Source organism: Dendropsophus ebraccatus, chromosome 6 (assembly GCF_027789765.1).
Source record: "Dendropsophus ebraccatus isolate aDenEbr1 chromosome 6, aDenEbr1.pat, whole genome shotgun sequence".
NCBI classification, from domain to species: domain Eukaryota; kingdom Metazoa; phylum Chordata; class Amphibia; order Anura; family Hylidae; genus Dendropsophus; species Dendropsophus ebraccatus.
The window spans coordinates 10,060,825-10,076,326 of NC_091459.1; the positions used below are offsets into that span (position 1 = coordinate 10,060,825).

At 42.2% G+C, this 15,502-nt stretch overlaps 1 protein-coding gene across 17 annotated transcripts in view; it reads left to right on the top strand.

The window, feature by feature from the left end:
- The window catches only part of DST (dystonin), a 398,894-nt gene that overhangs the window by 131,095 nt on the left and 252,297 nt on the right, over positions 1-15,502 (top strand). For 11 of the 17 annotated variants that reach the window (XM_069974481.1, XM_069974486.1, XM_069974484.1 and 8 more), the window contains 3 exons: positions 3,961-4,050; positions 5,294-5,329; positions 15,112-15,189. In XM_069974481.1, coding sequence (XP_069830582.1) covers positions 3,961-4,050; positions 5,294-5,329; positions 15,112-15,189 — 204 coding nt within the window. The remainder of the gene's footprint in view (positions 1-3,960; positions 4,051-5,293; positions 5,330-15,111; positions 15,190-15,502) is intronic. The other 6 variants (XM_069974483.1, XM_069974496.1, XM_069974499.1 and 3 more) reach the window with 1 other exon arrangement.

Below are 15,502 nucleotides of genomic sequence, written 5' to 3' on the forward strand. Positions count from 1 at the left end.
GGAAATCAATTAAGCATTGACTTCCGTACACACTGTGGATGAACAGACTGCATCCACGTGTGCATGGAAGGTTAATAACCGATGCTGTTCATGGAACAGCCGCCATTATTAATTGACAATGCGCCACCCAGGCTGAAAAGAGTGTCTGTTCTTTTAAAAAATATTACATTGTGTGAACATAAGCTGTAGGCTGGAAGAACACACAGCACTTTTTGTGCTCAAACCAGAAGTTGATCCAACAGGAAAGCGAAGTACAAGTCCTCCCTTTATATTTTCCATCACCTTTGAGGCTATGTTCACACTACATAAAAAACACGGCCGTATTTCATAACAACTGCCGTAGTTGCGCAAACAACAGTCGGTATTTTGCGCAAATACGGCCATTGTTATTAAATACGGCCGTGTTTTTTACGTAGTGTGAACCCAGCCTGATGGCGCCTTCACACATACGGGATCTACAGCAGATTTGATGGCGCAGATTGAAAGCAAATCATGTTCCATAAAATCTGCTGTGAATCTGCTGCTGATCCTGTACGTGTCCACTTCTGACTTTGGCACAAAAACTGCTGTGTGTGATTGCAGCCGTAAAGAAAGCACAATAAGACATTCAAAAACACCACAAAAAAACAATGTGTCTGTGTGTGTGTAAAACCATCCACTTTCTTTTGTTCTCGGTACCCATCATCGTGTTCTATGTAATATAACAGTCCCAGGATTCCTCCACACAGCAAGTTCAGCATTTTTATTTATGTATTTATTTATATATTTTATTTTTTTATGTTCTTTATTTTGCTATAGAGAAGCCTATGGGGAAAGTGGCCTAAACAAAGCCATACCTGTCATGTTGTTTTGTCTACATGGCTTGATAACCCTGTATGGGGGTTTGTGGTATTTTATTTTCAGTTGCTTATTTTAATAGGACTTTGAAAATGTTAGGGGAAAAAAAACACTTTTTAAATCCTCTGAAAAATGCTCGTACTTCATTACTATTTTTTACATTTAATAACAATGAAATAAGGGAATACTAAATGAGCCCTTATATGTCAGATTCCACATTGCTATGTGAAGAATTGCCTGCGGTGCTCAGTAATGTGCTCCATCCTGTTCTTATTACAATAATAGTGAGTACAACTAGGATTATTACGGTAAATTGTTACTTGGATTAAGAGAGGTTTGATAATCGAAAAAGTTTCTCTTTATGTGGATGATGTACTGGTATACATTGCTGATGATGGCCTGTCTCTAGGTCTCTAGCCTCCCTTCTTGATACCATAAATTGGTTTGGTGCCTGTATCAACTGGGATATGTCACTCCTTTCCCTGTACCCCTCGCTGTAGCATCTCCTCAGCAACACCCTGTCCCTCTTTCAGTGGTTCCACAATTTAAATATTTGGGCGTCCTTGTCTCCCCTGAAGTCACTCACTCTTAGAAACTCAACCTAGACCCCTTTCTGATAGACACCGTAACTAAACTTAAAACCAGGGCATCCCTCCCTTTGTTTCTCCTAGGGCGGATAAACATAGTAATAATGATCTACCTCTCTAAGCCCCAAAAAATTATGGTGGATTGGTAGCCCCAAAACCTTTGTGCTTACTACTTAGCTTCTCAGCTGGTTTATGCCCATTGGTGGCTTGACATTGACACTAGTAATGCTGCTTCTTCTCTCTATGGAGCCCTTACTGGCTCTTATAAGGGTTTGGCCAATACTCTTTTTAGATATAAGCTCCTCTCCTCCTGGTACGAGTAGTGACGTACGCATGAGCTCAGAGGGAACTGGACTCTCCTTCTTCCTACTGGCACCCAAACACCTCTCTGGCAGAATCCCAGTCCGCCTAAAGTTACTGGGTATGTCCCATGATCATACATGTTACCATTGCCACAGTGATGCCGATACTTTCCTGGATTCAGTCTTTTCTTGCCATAGAGTGCCTCCTTTCTGCTAGTCGGTGTTGCTATTTCTACTCCACAATTTTGCCTTTCGAAGTTTGTTTGCTTGGTGTCGTCCATACTGTCATGTTTGGCACCTACAAACAATTGTTTATTTAGATTATTGTTCTTTTGCGCCAGAAGGATAGTCATCATGGCATAGAAGTCCCCTGACCCCTAACCTTACACAATGGAAATCCCTGGTAAACTCATACATCCCTCTTCATAAAGAGCCCTACCTTAAAAGAAACTGTCCCTAGAATTTTGATAAGATATAGTTTCAGTGGTTTGCGGGGAGGGGAGGGAAGATCGTCACTCTAGGGTCTGGCAGGCCTGCCCTCAGTGCTCCGGGCCAGGCTGGTGCTCGGGACTAGACTGGCACTGTGTGTGGGAACCGCGCCCTGGTCCAAACAAAGGACTGACCAAGACCACAGCTATATCTCCATCCTCACCCTTCCCTCTGTATAGAGCTATAAGCAGTTTTGCTGACATGTCTGCTATAAATAGTTTATTTCAATGGATTCCCTTTCATCAATTTTTTTACTCTTTGTTGTGACCATTTTTAATAGGAGTCTTTTCTATAAAATGCAGCACCCCATACTGACCTCATCTTATAACTATCTGTGTTCATGAAGACAAATCCACTTTCACCATTATTTTTCCTCGCTGTGTTATTCTGCTAAAAGTACAAGAATGTTGTAATGTCTATTGTAACAATAACAAATGCCAAACTCACATAGTTTAGAAAAGCTATTTTTGCTACTTTTTTGCATATACTCCCCAGAAAGATCGCAAGATCACAGCATTTGGGTATTAGCTATACTGACGTTCACAGAAAGAGCCTAAAAATCCACAAATCCGTGCTCTATTGTTTCCACAGCACATAAATTCAGTTTTAGGCTATGTTCACACTACGTAAGAGACTGGCCGTTCCGTGACCCGGATGGGTCTTGGACTGCAGTACCGGCTGAATGATCTTTGCTGCCGCTGAGTTCTGATGCGGGCGCATCCGTGCGTGCTCCCATCAGAACTCCCCACAGCTCACAATAAAGCGTGTGGCCGGAGCCGCTCGCTCTATAGTGTGCCCTGACAGGGTTTTCTGCATGTCAGTTTTCTGCGGTCACATGGAATCCCAGCCAGAGCGTGTACTATGTGTATTCCATTCATTCACGAAACAACGTATCCTTTGCATAAATTACGGCCATTATTGCAATTTGCAATTTATGCAAAAGATACAATGTGTGAACATGGCCTTATACTGTAATGTACCTTGCTGTGAATATCCGGGTAACCCTAATTTGGGCAGCAAATATGTCACATGTGAACATGGGCCTAAACTGGTAAAAATCGAAGGGAGAAGTCTGACAAAACCAATAACTACACTGCGGGCAAAGGGTGGGGGTGACATAATAAAGAACCTATACTCACCACCCCCCGTGCCCTCGCAGTGCTGCACGACTGGGCTCCTGGACGCCACCGGATGTCATCTTCTCTCCTTTTCTAGGTACGACACGACTTGGGGGCAGGGGTGGGAGATGCTCAGGCAATCAGTGACCGCAGCGGGAGCGGGCCATCCGTCAGCCGAGGGGGTGTATGGTGGGGGCAGGGGTCCAGGAGCAAAATGCGGCACTGCGAGGACATGGGGACAGGTGAGTAAAGGTGATTTATTTTGTTCCCCTCACTCGCTGCTCATCCTGAACATTAATGGGATGCTGTACATTAATCCCAGCTGTATGTCCTGGTGTTCTGCTCGGCGGGCATGCTTCCAAACAAAAACTTTGCTTGGTCTTACTTTTGGGGGAGCCCTTATATTTAGCAATTCAGTGAAATCTCCTCTAGGTCTTATTTTCAGGGAAACATTAGTAGTATTAGCAATACCCCAGCCCCAGTGTGTCTATATCTGTGACCATTCTGAACCATCCCATTGCAATGTTGGCCAATGTTTTGATCCTTACTAAACCAAGCTGCCTTTTCTTTTTAGTAGTGATAAAGTGAGAATTCTTAACGTTATTATGGCTCTTCATCCTACTGCAGGTACGGAAGCATGTAGGAGACTTATACGAAGACCTACGAGATGGACATAACCTGATATCCCTATTAGAAGTCCTCTCCGGAGATACCCTGGTAAGTTTTTGTTTTATTCTTTATTTTAGGGTACAAAAGTACAGGTTATTGTTATGTGACATTATATACTTTCATTGCATTTGTTTTATTTTATTATACATTTCATGAGTTGTCCCCAGTTTTTATAAAAAAAAAAAAAAAAAGGCTAAAAAACAGCAGATTATGTATTTATCTTAAAAAAAAACCCTAATCTGCTCCATCCGATGTAAGGGTATGTGCACACTACGGAATTCAGATTCTGCAAGGTATTGAAGAGGAAAATTTTCAGTTTGAAATTCCTTTCTTAGGGTGGGTTCAGGCTACGGAATCCGCACTGATAAATTCCGGTGGATATCCACCGGCTCTATAGGCACCATTCTATGGGCGGACCGATTCCGCTATCCGCCGAAAGAGTTGAAATGTCAATTTCTTTGGCGAAATGCAAAATCTGCCCGTGCATAGAATGGTGTCTGTTGCACGGGTGGAGAGGCGTGCGGCCGTGAACGGGTACGAGCTATGGAATCCGCTGGAATTCTGGCAGAATTCAAGCCCCATTTTTCTAGCAAAATCCGCCCAAAGAATTGACATGTCAAGTCTTCTGGCGTAACGCCAATCCGTGACGGAACTTTGTCGGAATCCACTAGAAATTCTGCCTCTTTTCCGTAGTGTGCACATACCCTAAGTTTGATAATGTACTACCCCCATAGTAACTTCTGATATGGCTCTTGGCCCACTTAGACACCAAGACAGAGGTGTGATCCCTATCATTGCGCCCCCAATAGCAATGCCCAGATGGGGCTGCTTGAAATGGTTTTTCCCCACCAAAATTATACATCATAAATAAATAAAACGCAAAATGTGCAACACCCCTGAATGTAATTGGCGCCACTCAGAGATGTAGTGTGGTTCACAGGCCAATATTGGTATCATATTATGCCTGTATTTACCCCCTTATTTACATAGTCCTTGGCACAAAAACGTAGCCGTAGCACACAGTTACATGTTTATTATCAGCCATGTATCAACCCTAGATTTGTTACAAACATCAATATACCTTCTATTACAGATTGTTGTTGTGTCCCCCTCAGTATCTTGTAACCCTTCCTGTGGTCCTCTAGCTTCATTATCGTTTTCCGTTGTAACCATGACTCCCTTTGCCGTGTATTCCTCCTGGTCATTATGTTCTTTTCATACTCTTCTCTTCATTTGTGGTCTGTCTTTTGTCTTTGCTGTGCCTTCTTTTTCTGTCTGTTGTGTTCATTAGCCGAGGGAACGAGATTTTTTGAAGACCTTACGGTTGGTGAGTCCCTCAGAAGCATGCGAGTTTGATCAGCATGAGGAGGTGGATGATGAGGATAAGGGGGTAGGTGTGACCCCCATAACAATACTAATTCCTGTTTAGGTTTGCAGTGATACTGTTTTGTACATAAATAAGTTCAGTTATTACTAAAACAAAATTGAACTGTTAGCAGGTTAGATGAATCTAACTTGCTGATAGCCTCCTATTGCACACAGGGTGCCATGGAGGAAGCTATGTCCCTTACTTTCCTCCTCAGCACCGTTCCCGCGCTGTTAGCAGTGTAATCCTCAGTCCGGAGCACCGTTAGGAGCACTGCCCCGCCCCCATAACTCGGATTACACTCTTGGGGGCGGGGCAGTGCTCCTAACGGTGTCGAACCTAGGATAACACTGTAACAGCGCTGAGGAGGAAGGTAAGAAATATACCTTCCTCCTCGGTGCCCCCTGTACAATAGAGAGCTACCAGCAGGTTAGATTCATCTAACCTGCTGATAGTTCCCCTTTAACCATGCCTAGTGATTTCTGTACCTGTCATTAGAAAACACTTTTAAATTGTCAAAAGTTGTTCATAGCAGTGGGTCTCCCTGCTGCGCTCTCTCCCTGGCTGCATCTTTGTTTCAGTAACTTTTGACATGTCTGATGACACGTTAAAAGTTATTTTTTATAATGACAGTGACTCTTAGACCTGTCAGCTCTGCGTCTGTTTTAGCCAATTCTAGTATCCCTATGAGATATCAGTGCTGAAGCGTATTTTATTGATATCCTACATTGTGCATTTCTTCTGGTATAATTCTTGGAAATGTACAAAAATATTGACAACTGGGTCATCACACTTAGGTGTCCATACACCTTAAAGTGTACCACACCGGCTGTGTCGTTGGTGGAGGGAAAGGTCAGGTGTGCTGGATTTTTTTCTCCTTGACTCTATAGTTCTGGGAGGGATAAGCTGGAGAATAGTATTCATACATTTCCATATCTGTAACAAAAGAATGGCACAAAGCAGAGTTCTACTAAATATTTCTCGGCCTTGTCCAATGGTGGTTACCCCTATTATAGTCTGTAGTGCTCCATTCACACAGATGATTTAAATTCTGCTGCCAGAATATTGTGCCATAAACCTTTAAAAATTTACTACTTATGTCCTGACACCATACTTACCTGTCTGTGTTCCACCGACAAGCTCCTGTATGCTTCCCCGGGTCCCTGCACACAGACAGCCCGCTCAGCCAATCTGTGCGCTATCCTGCTGGAGCCAGTGATTGGCTGAGCGGGACCATCACTGAGCAGGGACCTAGAGAAGCATTCAGAAGCGCGCCGGGGGGAACGCGGACAGGTAAGTATGTTGTCGGAGGATAAGTAGTTAGTTTTTACAGGTCTGTAGCACAATACTTTCTCCCAGCAGAATGAAAATTCACTACGAGAATGGAGTGCCATAGATTATAGTAAGAAGGAGGAGAAGATCCACAGCGTCCAAAAAAAGTTTTATTGTCTTTATTGTGAGGCATATAAAAAGTTACAAAAGATAAAAATGTAGTCTTTTGTAACTTTTTATATGCCTCACAATAAAGACAACAAAACTTTTTTTGGACGCTGTGGATCTTCTCCTCCTTCTTACTATTATTACCGGGTGCGGCCCGCTACTACTCCACTTGCTCCTGCCTGAACGTCCACCATCACACAACAAACCACCTATGGTGAAGCTGAGTTTTATCTTTGTTCATGAGATTTTGTCTGCCATAGATTATAATGATACCGAGTATTACAGTGGTGAAATTTTCAGCGTGAAATCGGCACAAACTTCTTACATGTGATCGCACCCTTAGGGTATATTCACACGAACGGTCACACGAGAATCTCGCTGCGAGTCCTGCAGGTCCTGGCAGTTCCCACAAACTATATACTCGCTGCGGTCTGAACGACCGCAGCGAGTATTTAATTCTGCCGCCCTTAACCCCTTCTGCTCCCGCCCGGCTCCCCCGCTGTAAGCATACATTACCTCTCCTCGCTGCACGGGTCCGGCGTCCTGCTCTCCCGTCCGGCCAATCAGTGGCTGCGGCTGGGCAACACACTGATTGGCCGGGCGGAAGAGCAGAGAAAAAGCCATGTCACACATACAAGGGTGGCACATCCCCCAAAAATGATGGAATAGACTGTATGTGAAAGTGAAAAATGATACAGATTTTATTAGTACACAAAAACTACAAAGTGCAAAACATACATAATAAAATCAATTAAAACCACAGCATACAAAGGCCCATGTTAAATAGACATGGAACCAGGACATACCGACATGTATGAATATTATGACCCCCCTATGGCTAATGATATTGACTCGCAACAAACATGGTGTAAAAATGTCAGAGTGTAAGCAATGATGTCTGTATAAATGACTAAACTCTATGGACACAAAACAACAAATGATAGCAAAAAAGGGGATAGAAAAAGATATGGGAGCCAAATAAATAAATCAAATATCACCAGAGAGGGAGTCTATGTCAGGGTCCGAGAAACCCTGCTGAAAATCTCGCTGCGAGACCGTTCGTGTGAATATACCCTTAATCTTTATTTTTATTTTACCAAAAGTCCTGTGAGCCTGTGAATGGCTATGTTCTCACTGCATTTTTTTCTTGTCTGTTTATAATTTTTAAAAATGACGTCCATTGTTTAGTGGTTTGGCACGGGTATTGGTCCATTATTCTAGTCCAGGTGGACTGATCGCCCTTTGTCTTTAATTGAAAAGTCCATCAAAATTATTAGTAAAGACGGTGAAATGACGGTGAAAAAAATGTGTGCGAACAACTAAAAAATATTGTTGGTTATTTCAAAAAGATGTCCGAAAATAATTGTCATGAGCATTATGTGACATCTGCCCAGATAACTACTATCATTTTCCTATTCCATAAACTTCAATGCAATTCATTGCAGTCAATTAAAATTATGCAAATAGCAGACTTTTTTTTAAAACAAAAAGCAGATTAAATTTTTTTTTTTTACTTAGTGCGAACATAGCCATAAGTTGTTATAAAGTACGTTGCAGGCCGTCTTTCTGGTAAAATGAACATACATTTTCACGATCCTTTGCCTTAGTGTGCCCCCTGGATGTTCCTCATGATCTAAGCTTCTGTAGCGGGGATATGGACAATGGCCGTTGTTCACACAATGCATTCTGACCATTGTTTCCAAATAATTGGAAAATGAAAATAATCAACAGTTCACAGACATTCACCAAGCTTATGGCCGGGGCATACACCAGGGAGAAGGCGCACAACCCGGCTGATGGGTTGGGGGGCAGCAAGGGGGGGAGGAGGTGTGTGCTCCTCCCACTTCCCATTTATCATGAATCATGCTAAATCACACTCCCCATAAATCATGATCCAAATCTACACCTGCTGGAAGCAGCAAATTACGGCCACTGTATTATATGTTCCTGCGCCCAACACTGCCATATTGGCCCCAGGAACATTATCTTTTTCAATGTACTTTACATTGTGTACACATCTATTTTCTACGGCCGCCATTTGCCAAACAGCAGCTGTACTAAATAGACACGCCCATTATTTTCTACAGCCGCAGTTCAACAATGGCCATAGTGTATACCGTGTGTGTATACACTACGGCCATTGTTGCATTGAAATCAATGCAAATGTATTAACTTCATTACTAACGGACGTTCTTTTCACTAAAGAGAATGGCTGTTGTTAATGAAATTAATACGTTGTGAGAACATGGCATAGGAATTGATGTGTATAGAACATAGCTGCGTCATCACTGCTGCCCCATGTGGGTTTAACATTTGGACATCAATGGTTATGTCTGTTTAGTAAAGACACTGATGTATAAAAAAGGGAAAGACACAAAAGGCCAAATATATATATGATCTGGTTTATTTTATCTTTTGGCCTTGGAAAAGGCCTTACCCTTTTTTACGTTTGGACCGATATATATATATATTTGTCCAAAAGTAGGTGGACAGTATGTGTAATAGGGTTATGAATTCATAACCTTATTACACATACTATACGGACATGGAGAGAAAGGAGCGCTGCACCTCACACCTATGGCTGACACTAATGCCTCTCGGCTATATCTAACAACCAATGCCAGGATGTTGGTATATAATTTGATCAAACCATATTGCCCCATGTACCACGTGCAGGTCTCCTGGTTCACACGAGTCCCTACACTAACTCACAACTGTGTCAGTCAACGCCCACCAACCCCGCAAAGCGAGCGCAAGCAGGGAAGGGAAGCCATAGAATAGCCCTGCAACCCCAATGTCACAGGACTAATCCCCAAGGCCCCCCCCCCCAAAAAAAAACCTAGCAGGCACCGCTGGCGGAGAAAGCGGCCACCAAGCAACACAAGTGTGAACATGGTCTTATCACTCACCATTGCTCCTGCAGGTAGAATGGTAAAAATAGGAGGTACTAGTCATGTGTGCACAGGTGCCTCCTGCTGATTGGGGTCACATGGGTCTTACACCAGTGCAAACACTCAGAAAAGAGAGAAATGTAAAATACGGACATGGAGAAAAAAGGAGCGCTGCACCTCACACCTATGGCTGACACTAATGCCTCTCAGCTACATTTACAAAACAACTCCAGGATGTTCTCTCTTTTTTGAGTGTTTGCACTCCTCACAGACCCATGTGACCCCAATCAGCAGCTTTCTCCGCCGGTGGTGCCTGCTGGGTTTTGGGGGAACCCTTGGGGATTGGTCGCTTCCCTGTTTGTGCTTGCTTTGCAGGGTTGGCGGTCGCTGACTGACACAGTTGTGAGTTAGTGTAGGGACCCATGTGAACCAGGAGACCTGCACGTGGTACATGAGACAATATGGTTTGATCAAATAATATACCAACATCCTGGCGTTGGTTTTTAAATGTAGCCGAGAGGCATTAGTGTCAGCCATAGGTGTGAGGTGCAGCAACTCATTTCTCTCCATGTCCTGCTACCACCCATATATATAGCTAATGATGGAGTGTTATCATGTCGATACAGAAGGCGGTCACTTCCTGAGCAGATGGGGGGTAGTGTGGTGGAGTTGTAGGCACCGGCTGGTTCATCTTAGTCCCATGACTGTGAGATAATCTGGATGCTGCTAGTATTGTAGACGTAATAAAAGACAAATTTGCTGGTTTATTGTCATTAAAGAGTATATCACTGCTTTTCCGACAAGCAGGTCAGATTATTCCCAGTCATAAAATAGCCTGTATATTTCTGCACCCCCCTTCTATTAAATCGGCTATATGATTTGCTTTTCTTTATTATTTCCCCCCCTGTCACTATTGCTGTATTCTTTTATTCTTTTTCTGTCTGCTTACATATAACTTGTATTGGATGATTCTCTGCAGTTCTTGCTTCTGCAAATTATGTGGGAGGTGTGTGGAAAAAGCCAGCCACCACCTTCTCCTATAAGTCTGTACCATTGGACGGTGGAGAGGATGAGATTAGTTTGTGTTCCTGTACACTGCTTACATGTTGGGTGTGAACAAAACATCACTTTCATAGATGACACCAGTGGAATTCATTGACTGTTTGACCTTCACTTTCATAGATTACACAAATGAAATTCATCCATAAGCCTCCAAGCTTGTGTTGTCTGATGTAATTCTGCCACCTTGTGGTAGAGGCAGAGAACTACAGTTTTACCATACCTTAAACGACAGAATTTCATTTAAGAAAGTATATTGTTATAAAAAAATATTTATAAATCGTTAATTTCTAGCTAATCTCTTACTACAGAGTTGCATGATATTTAAGCCTTAAAGGGCAACTCCAGCGATTTTTTTTTATCTTTCAAATCAACTGGTATCAGATAGTGCCAGAGATTAGTAATTTACTTCTATAAAAAAATAACAAGTCTTCCAGTACTTATCAGCTGCTGTATGTCATAGACATAGACATAGATATGTAGGACGTACACCAAGCACCCCTGCCGATCAGCTGTTCAACACCAACACTACACTAAGAACAGAATTGGAAGCGGTCAATTCTGTTCATTGTGCAGTGCAGGGAGGGGGAACCTTCGGCCCTCCAGCTGTTGACGATTTACAATTCCCATCATGCCTGGACAGCCAAAGCTAAAGCTTTGACTGTCCAGGCTTGATGGGAGTTGTAGTTTTGCAACAGCTGGAAAGCCAAGGTTCCCTACTTCTGCTGTATAGTGTTCTTGTAATGTACTTAAAGTGTAAGTGTCGTTCATTTTTATTTTTTGCAGAAATCAATAGTACAGGCGATTTTAAGAAACTTTGTAATTGGGTTTATTAGCCAAAAAATTTATTTTTCTCATGAGAAAGCAGTTTGAAGCTCTTCCCCCTGGGTGGAGGGAGATGAGGCACCAAAACAGGACAACAAAGAGTTAATTTACAGCTACATCACCGGGCTATCTCTTCTGAGGTCAGCACTGACCTCTCTGACCTCTGAATACCGGCTTTTAGCTGTGTAATCCTTTGTTCTCTGCTGGTGACTAATCTCCCTCCTCCCCCCTCCCCTCTCCATAGAACAGACAGGAGCACGTCTGATGCAACAAGACATGATTTCCTGACAATGAGCAGTGAAGGAGAGAAAGGAGGGGGGGGGGGGGGGCCCGGGGGAAAGTCTTTTTGAATGCAGATAATGTCATATTTGCCTAATATACCCAAATACAAAATTTCTTAAAATCACCTGTACTATTGATTTCTGCAAAAAAAAAATTAAAAATACGACAGTGACACTTTAATCCCATCAGATCCATGGCGTTTACAATTGTGTGATGTAGTGGTTACACCAGTGAACTGCAGCCTCAGCTCCTATTGATGATCTGTGGATGGGCTTCCTGCAGGACATACAGCAGCTGATAAGTACTGGAAGATTCAAGATTTTTAAATAGAAGTAAATAAAAAATCTCTGGCACTTGCTGGGACCAGTTGATTTGAAATAATTTTTTTTTTAGTGAAGTGAACAACTCCTTTAACCCCTAGTGTTGTTCCTACAGTCTTTCAGCTTAGACATCACACTGTAATGTTCATCCCACTCAAGCCCTTATCCTACAGACTCATAGAAGCAGACACAACACTCCTCCTACCCTCAGTCCACAGTCCCCGAGCACAACCCACACACTCTGACCTCATCCTTCAGTCTTCCTGCGTCCAGACTGCATGAAAATAACATGAAAATAAACCAGTGGCTGGACTCCTTTATAATGGCCATATTAGTGTCAATCAGGAATTTGCAATAAATTGTTACTTATACATCTCACAGCGCTTACTGGTTTACCTTCATGATAATCGATACACCTATTATAGATGTGCTTTGGCTTTGTTGTTTTCTCATAGTCATTTATGGCTGCAGTATTTCACTTACAGCTCTAAGGCTATGTTGACACATAGTAAAATAAAGGCAAAATATGGCAGTAAAATAGGTATAAAATGCAGTCATATTTTGAATAATAATGTGGTTTATTAAAGCGCATGTACTATCAGTACATTCGCTTTAAGTTTTGCACATGGATAGAATGGCGCCAGGAAAGCCGGTGCCGCTGCTGGCGCTGTTCTATCTATGTTAAAAACTGTGACTCTGTACCCACAATCTGTCCCCCTCAAACCGCTTCGGATAGCTGCTTTTAATCCAAGTTCTTTCCTGGGGTCCGTTCGCAGGTGAAGCACTTATTGTCCTAAAAAACATCTTTTAAACTTGCAGCCCTGTGTCAAATTGGCGTGGCCTAGAGTACCCATGCCCTAGGATTGCAACACCCCTCTGTCCCTCCTCATCACTAGGAACGCCCCTGGACAGGATTTTTCCTATTCCTCACCTGTCTGAACACTGCACATGTGCAGCGTTCAGACAGGTTATAAATAGGAGAAATTGTTATAGGGGCATTCCCAATAATGAAGAGGGTGGGAAGGAGGGACAGAGGGATGTTGCAATCCTAAGGCATGGACACTCTTGGCCACAGCAGTTTGACACAGGGCTGCAAGTTTAAAAGTTGTTTTTTAGGACAATAACTGCATCACCTGCCGAATGGACCCAGGACAGATCTTGAAATAAAAGCAGCTATCCGAAGGTACAAGTGGTTTGGGGGGATCAGATTGTGGGTATAGAGTCGCTTTAAAGTGAATTTACTGATGGTACATTCGCTTTAAAGTCTATGGAAACTTGTCAATCTGTGCACACATTGTAAAAAAAAATTAAAGTAAATTCCGATTTGTGCACAGGCCGCTGTAGATTTTAATGTAGCAAATTATTCGAATTAAAATACAGCCACATTTTATGCCTATTTTACTGTCTTTTATGTTACTGGGTGTGAGTAAGTGTTACTTTTATGCTGAAAATGCAGGTGGCAGCTATGTTCCCAATATCGAGGGAACGCGGACGTCTCGTTAGATAGTCGGCTGGTAACAAATAACGTTACTAGTGCCCATCTGTTTAACAAAATTGGGAACATAACCGGCTTGTGTATGGCAGAAATTGTTTCTAGTTTCATGCCTTCTGTAAAACGTATGATATCCCCACATGGTCAGGAAGTTTAGATATTGGACTTGATGGTGGTTATGTTTTTTCATTAATAAAATATTCATAGACTTAGAGTCCGTTCACACTACGGGAACTATACGTGCCATGTCAATTCTTTGGGCGAATGGCAGGGTGCGCATGACACATTCAATTGAATCAGTGGATCAGAGGGAACTTCAAGAGGAGTCTGCTTGAAAATCTACACGTATTCCATAGTGTGAACGGACTCTTATAAAGGAAAAATGTCTTGACTATCCATTGCTTTCCTAAAAGACAGTCTAATAGGTTCCTACAGGCTCACAGTAATAAAGTAAGCTGTATAGCAGGGCTGGGAGTCCTTGACTCTCCAGCTGTGGCAAACATACAACTCCCATCATGCCTGGACAGCCAAAGCTAAAGCTCCTACTGCCCAGGCATGATGGGAGTTGTAGTTTTGCCGAAGAGCCAAGGTTTCCTACCCCTGCTATATAGTCTTCTTGTAATGTACTTAATCCCACCAGTTCCATGGAGTTTACTGTTGTATGGCGGTGTGCCATCCAGTGCACATGACATCTTAAAGGGGTTGTTCACCAATAATGTTTTTCTTTCAAATCAACTGGTGCCAGAAAGTGCCAGATATTTATAATTTACTTCTATTAAAAAAATCTCAAGTCTTCCAGTACTAATCAGCTGCTGTATGTCCTGCAGGAAGTGTTGTATTCTTTCCAGTCTGACACAGTGCTCTCTGCTGCCACCTCTGTCCATGTCAGGAACTGTCCAGAGCAGGAGAGGTTTTCTATGGGGATTTGCTGCTGCTTTGGACAGTTTTTGACATGGACAGAGGTGGCAGCAGAGAGCACTGTGTCAGACTGGAAAGAATAGACCACTTCCTGCAGGACATACAGCAGCTGATAAGTATGGGAAGACTTTAAAATAGAAGTAAATTACAAATCTATATAACTTTCTAAAACCAGTTTATTAGAAAGAAAAAAGTAAGTAAATTTAAGTAAATTTCAAATATCTGGAAGTTTCTTGCACCATTTGATTCAAAATAATTTTTTTCTGTGAACTATCCCTTTAAGGTTATGTTCCATAGCCAGGGAAAACAGCCGTCTCAATGTATATACGGCCGCTCATAATGATCATGATCGTTATTAGCGTCCATCTATATTACAAGACGGCCATCTTTGTCAGATAGGTTTCCTAATTTTTAATTATCTATATTTTTGTTGTTGTGAGTAAATGAAGTGACAATGATAGAATGTAGTTTTTATGTGATGGATATTACAGTCATTTTTCTGCTTTCTTTTCTTAGCCCAGAGAAAAAGGCCGGATGCGCTTTCACAGACTACAGAATGTACAAATCGCACTTGATTATTTGAAAAAGCGTCAGGTAATGAAATATTCCTTCTCTTCTCTCATTGTTACCGCAGTAACGGGGATTAGTGTTTGTGTTAAATCCAGTTTTTATTATAAATGTTTTCTTTTTACTATACGCATAAAAACTAAACAAAAACAAACTTGAACTGTTCCATTTTTCACACTGGTTGTTTTCTGTAGCTTATGTGTCAGCTTTGCTGTATAGATTGGGACAGATTGAGCAGGAGTCTATCGTGCAACGTCAAGCTCTTTATCAGAATTTTAAGAAACTAAGTGGCTCAGAATACCAGACCTAAAATGACCTGATGGTATTAGGGGCAGATAGA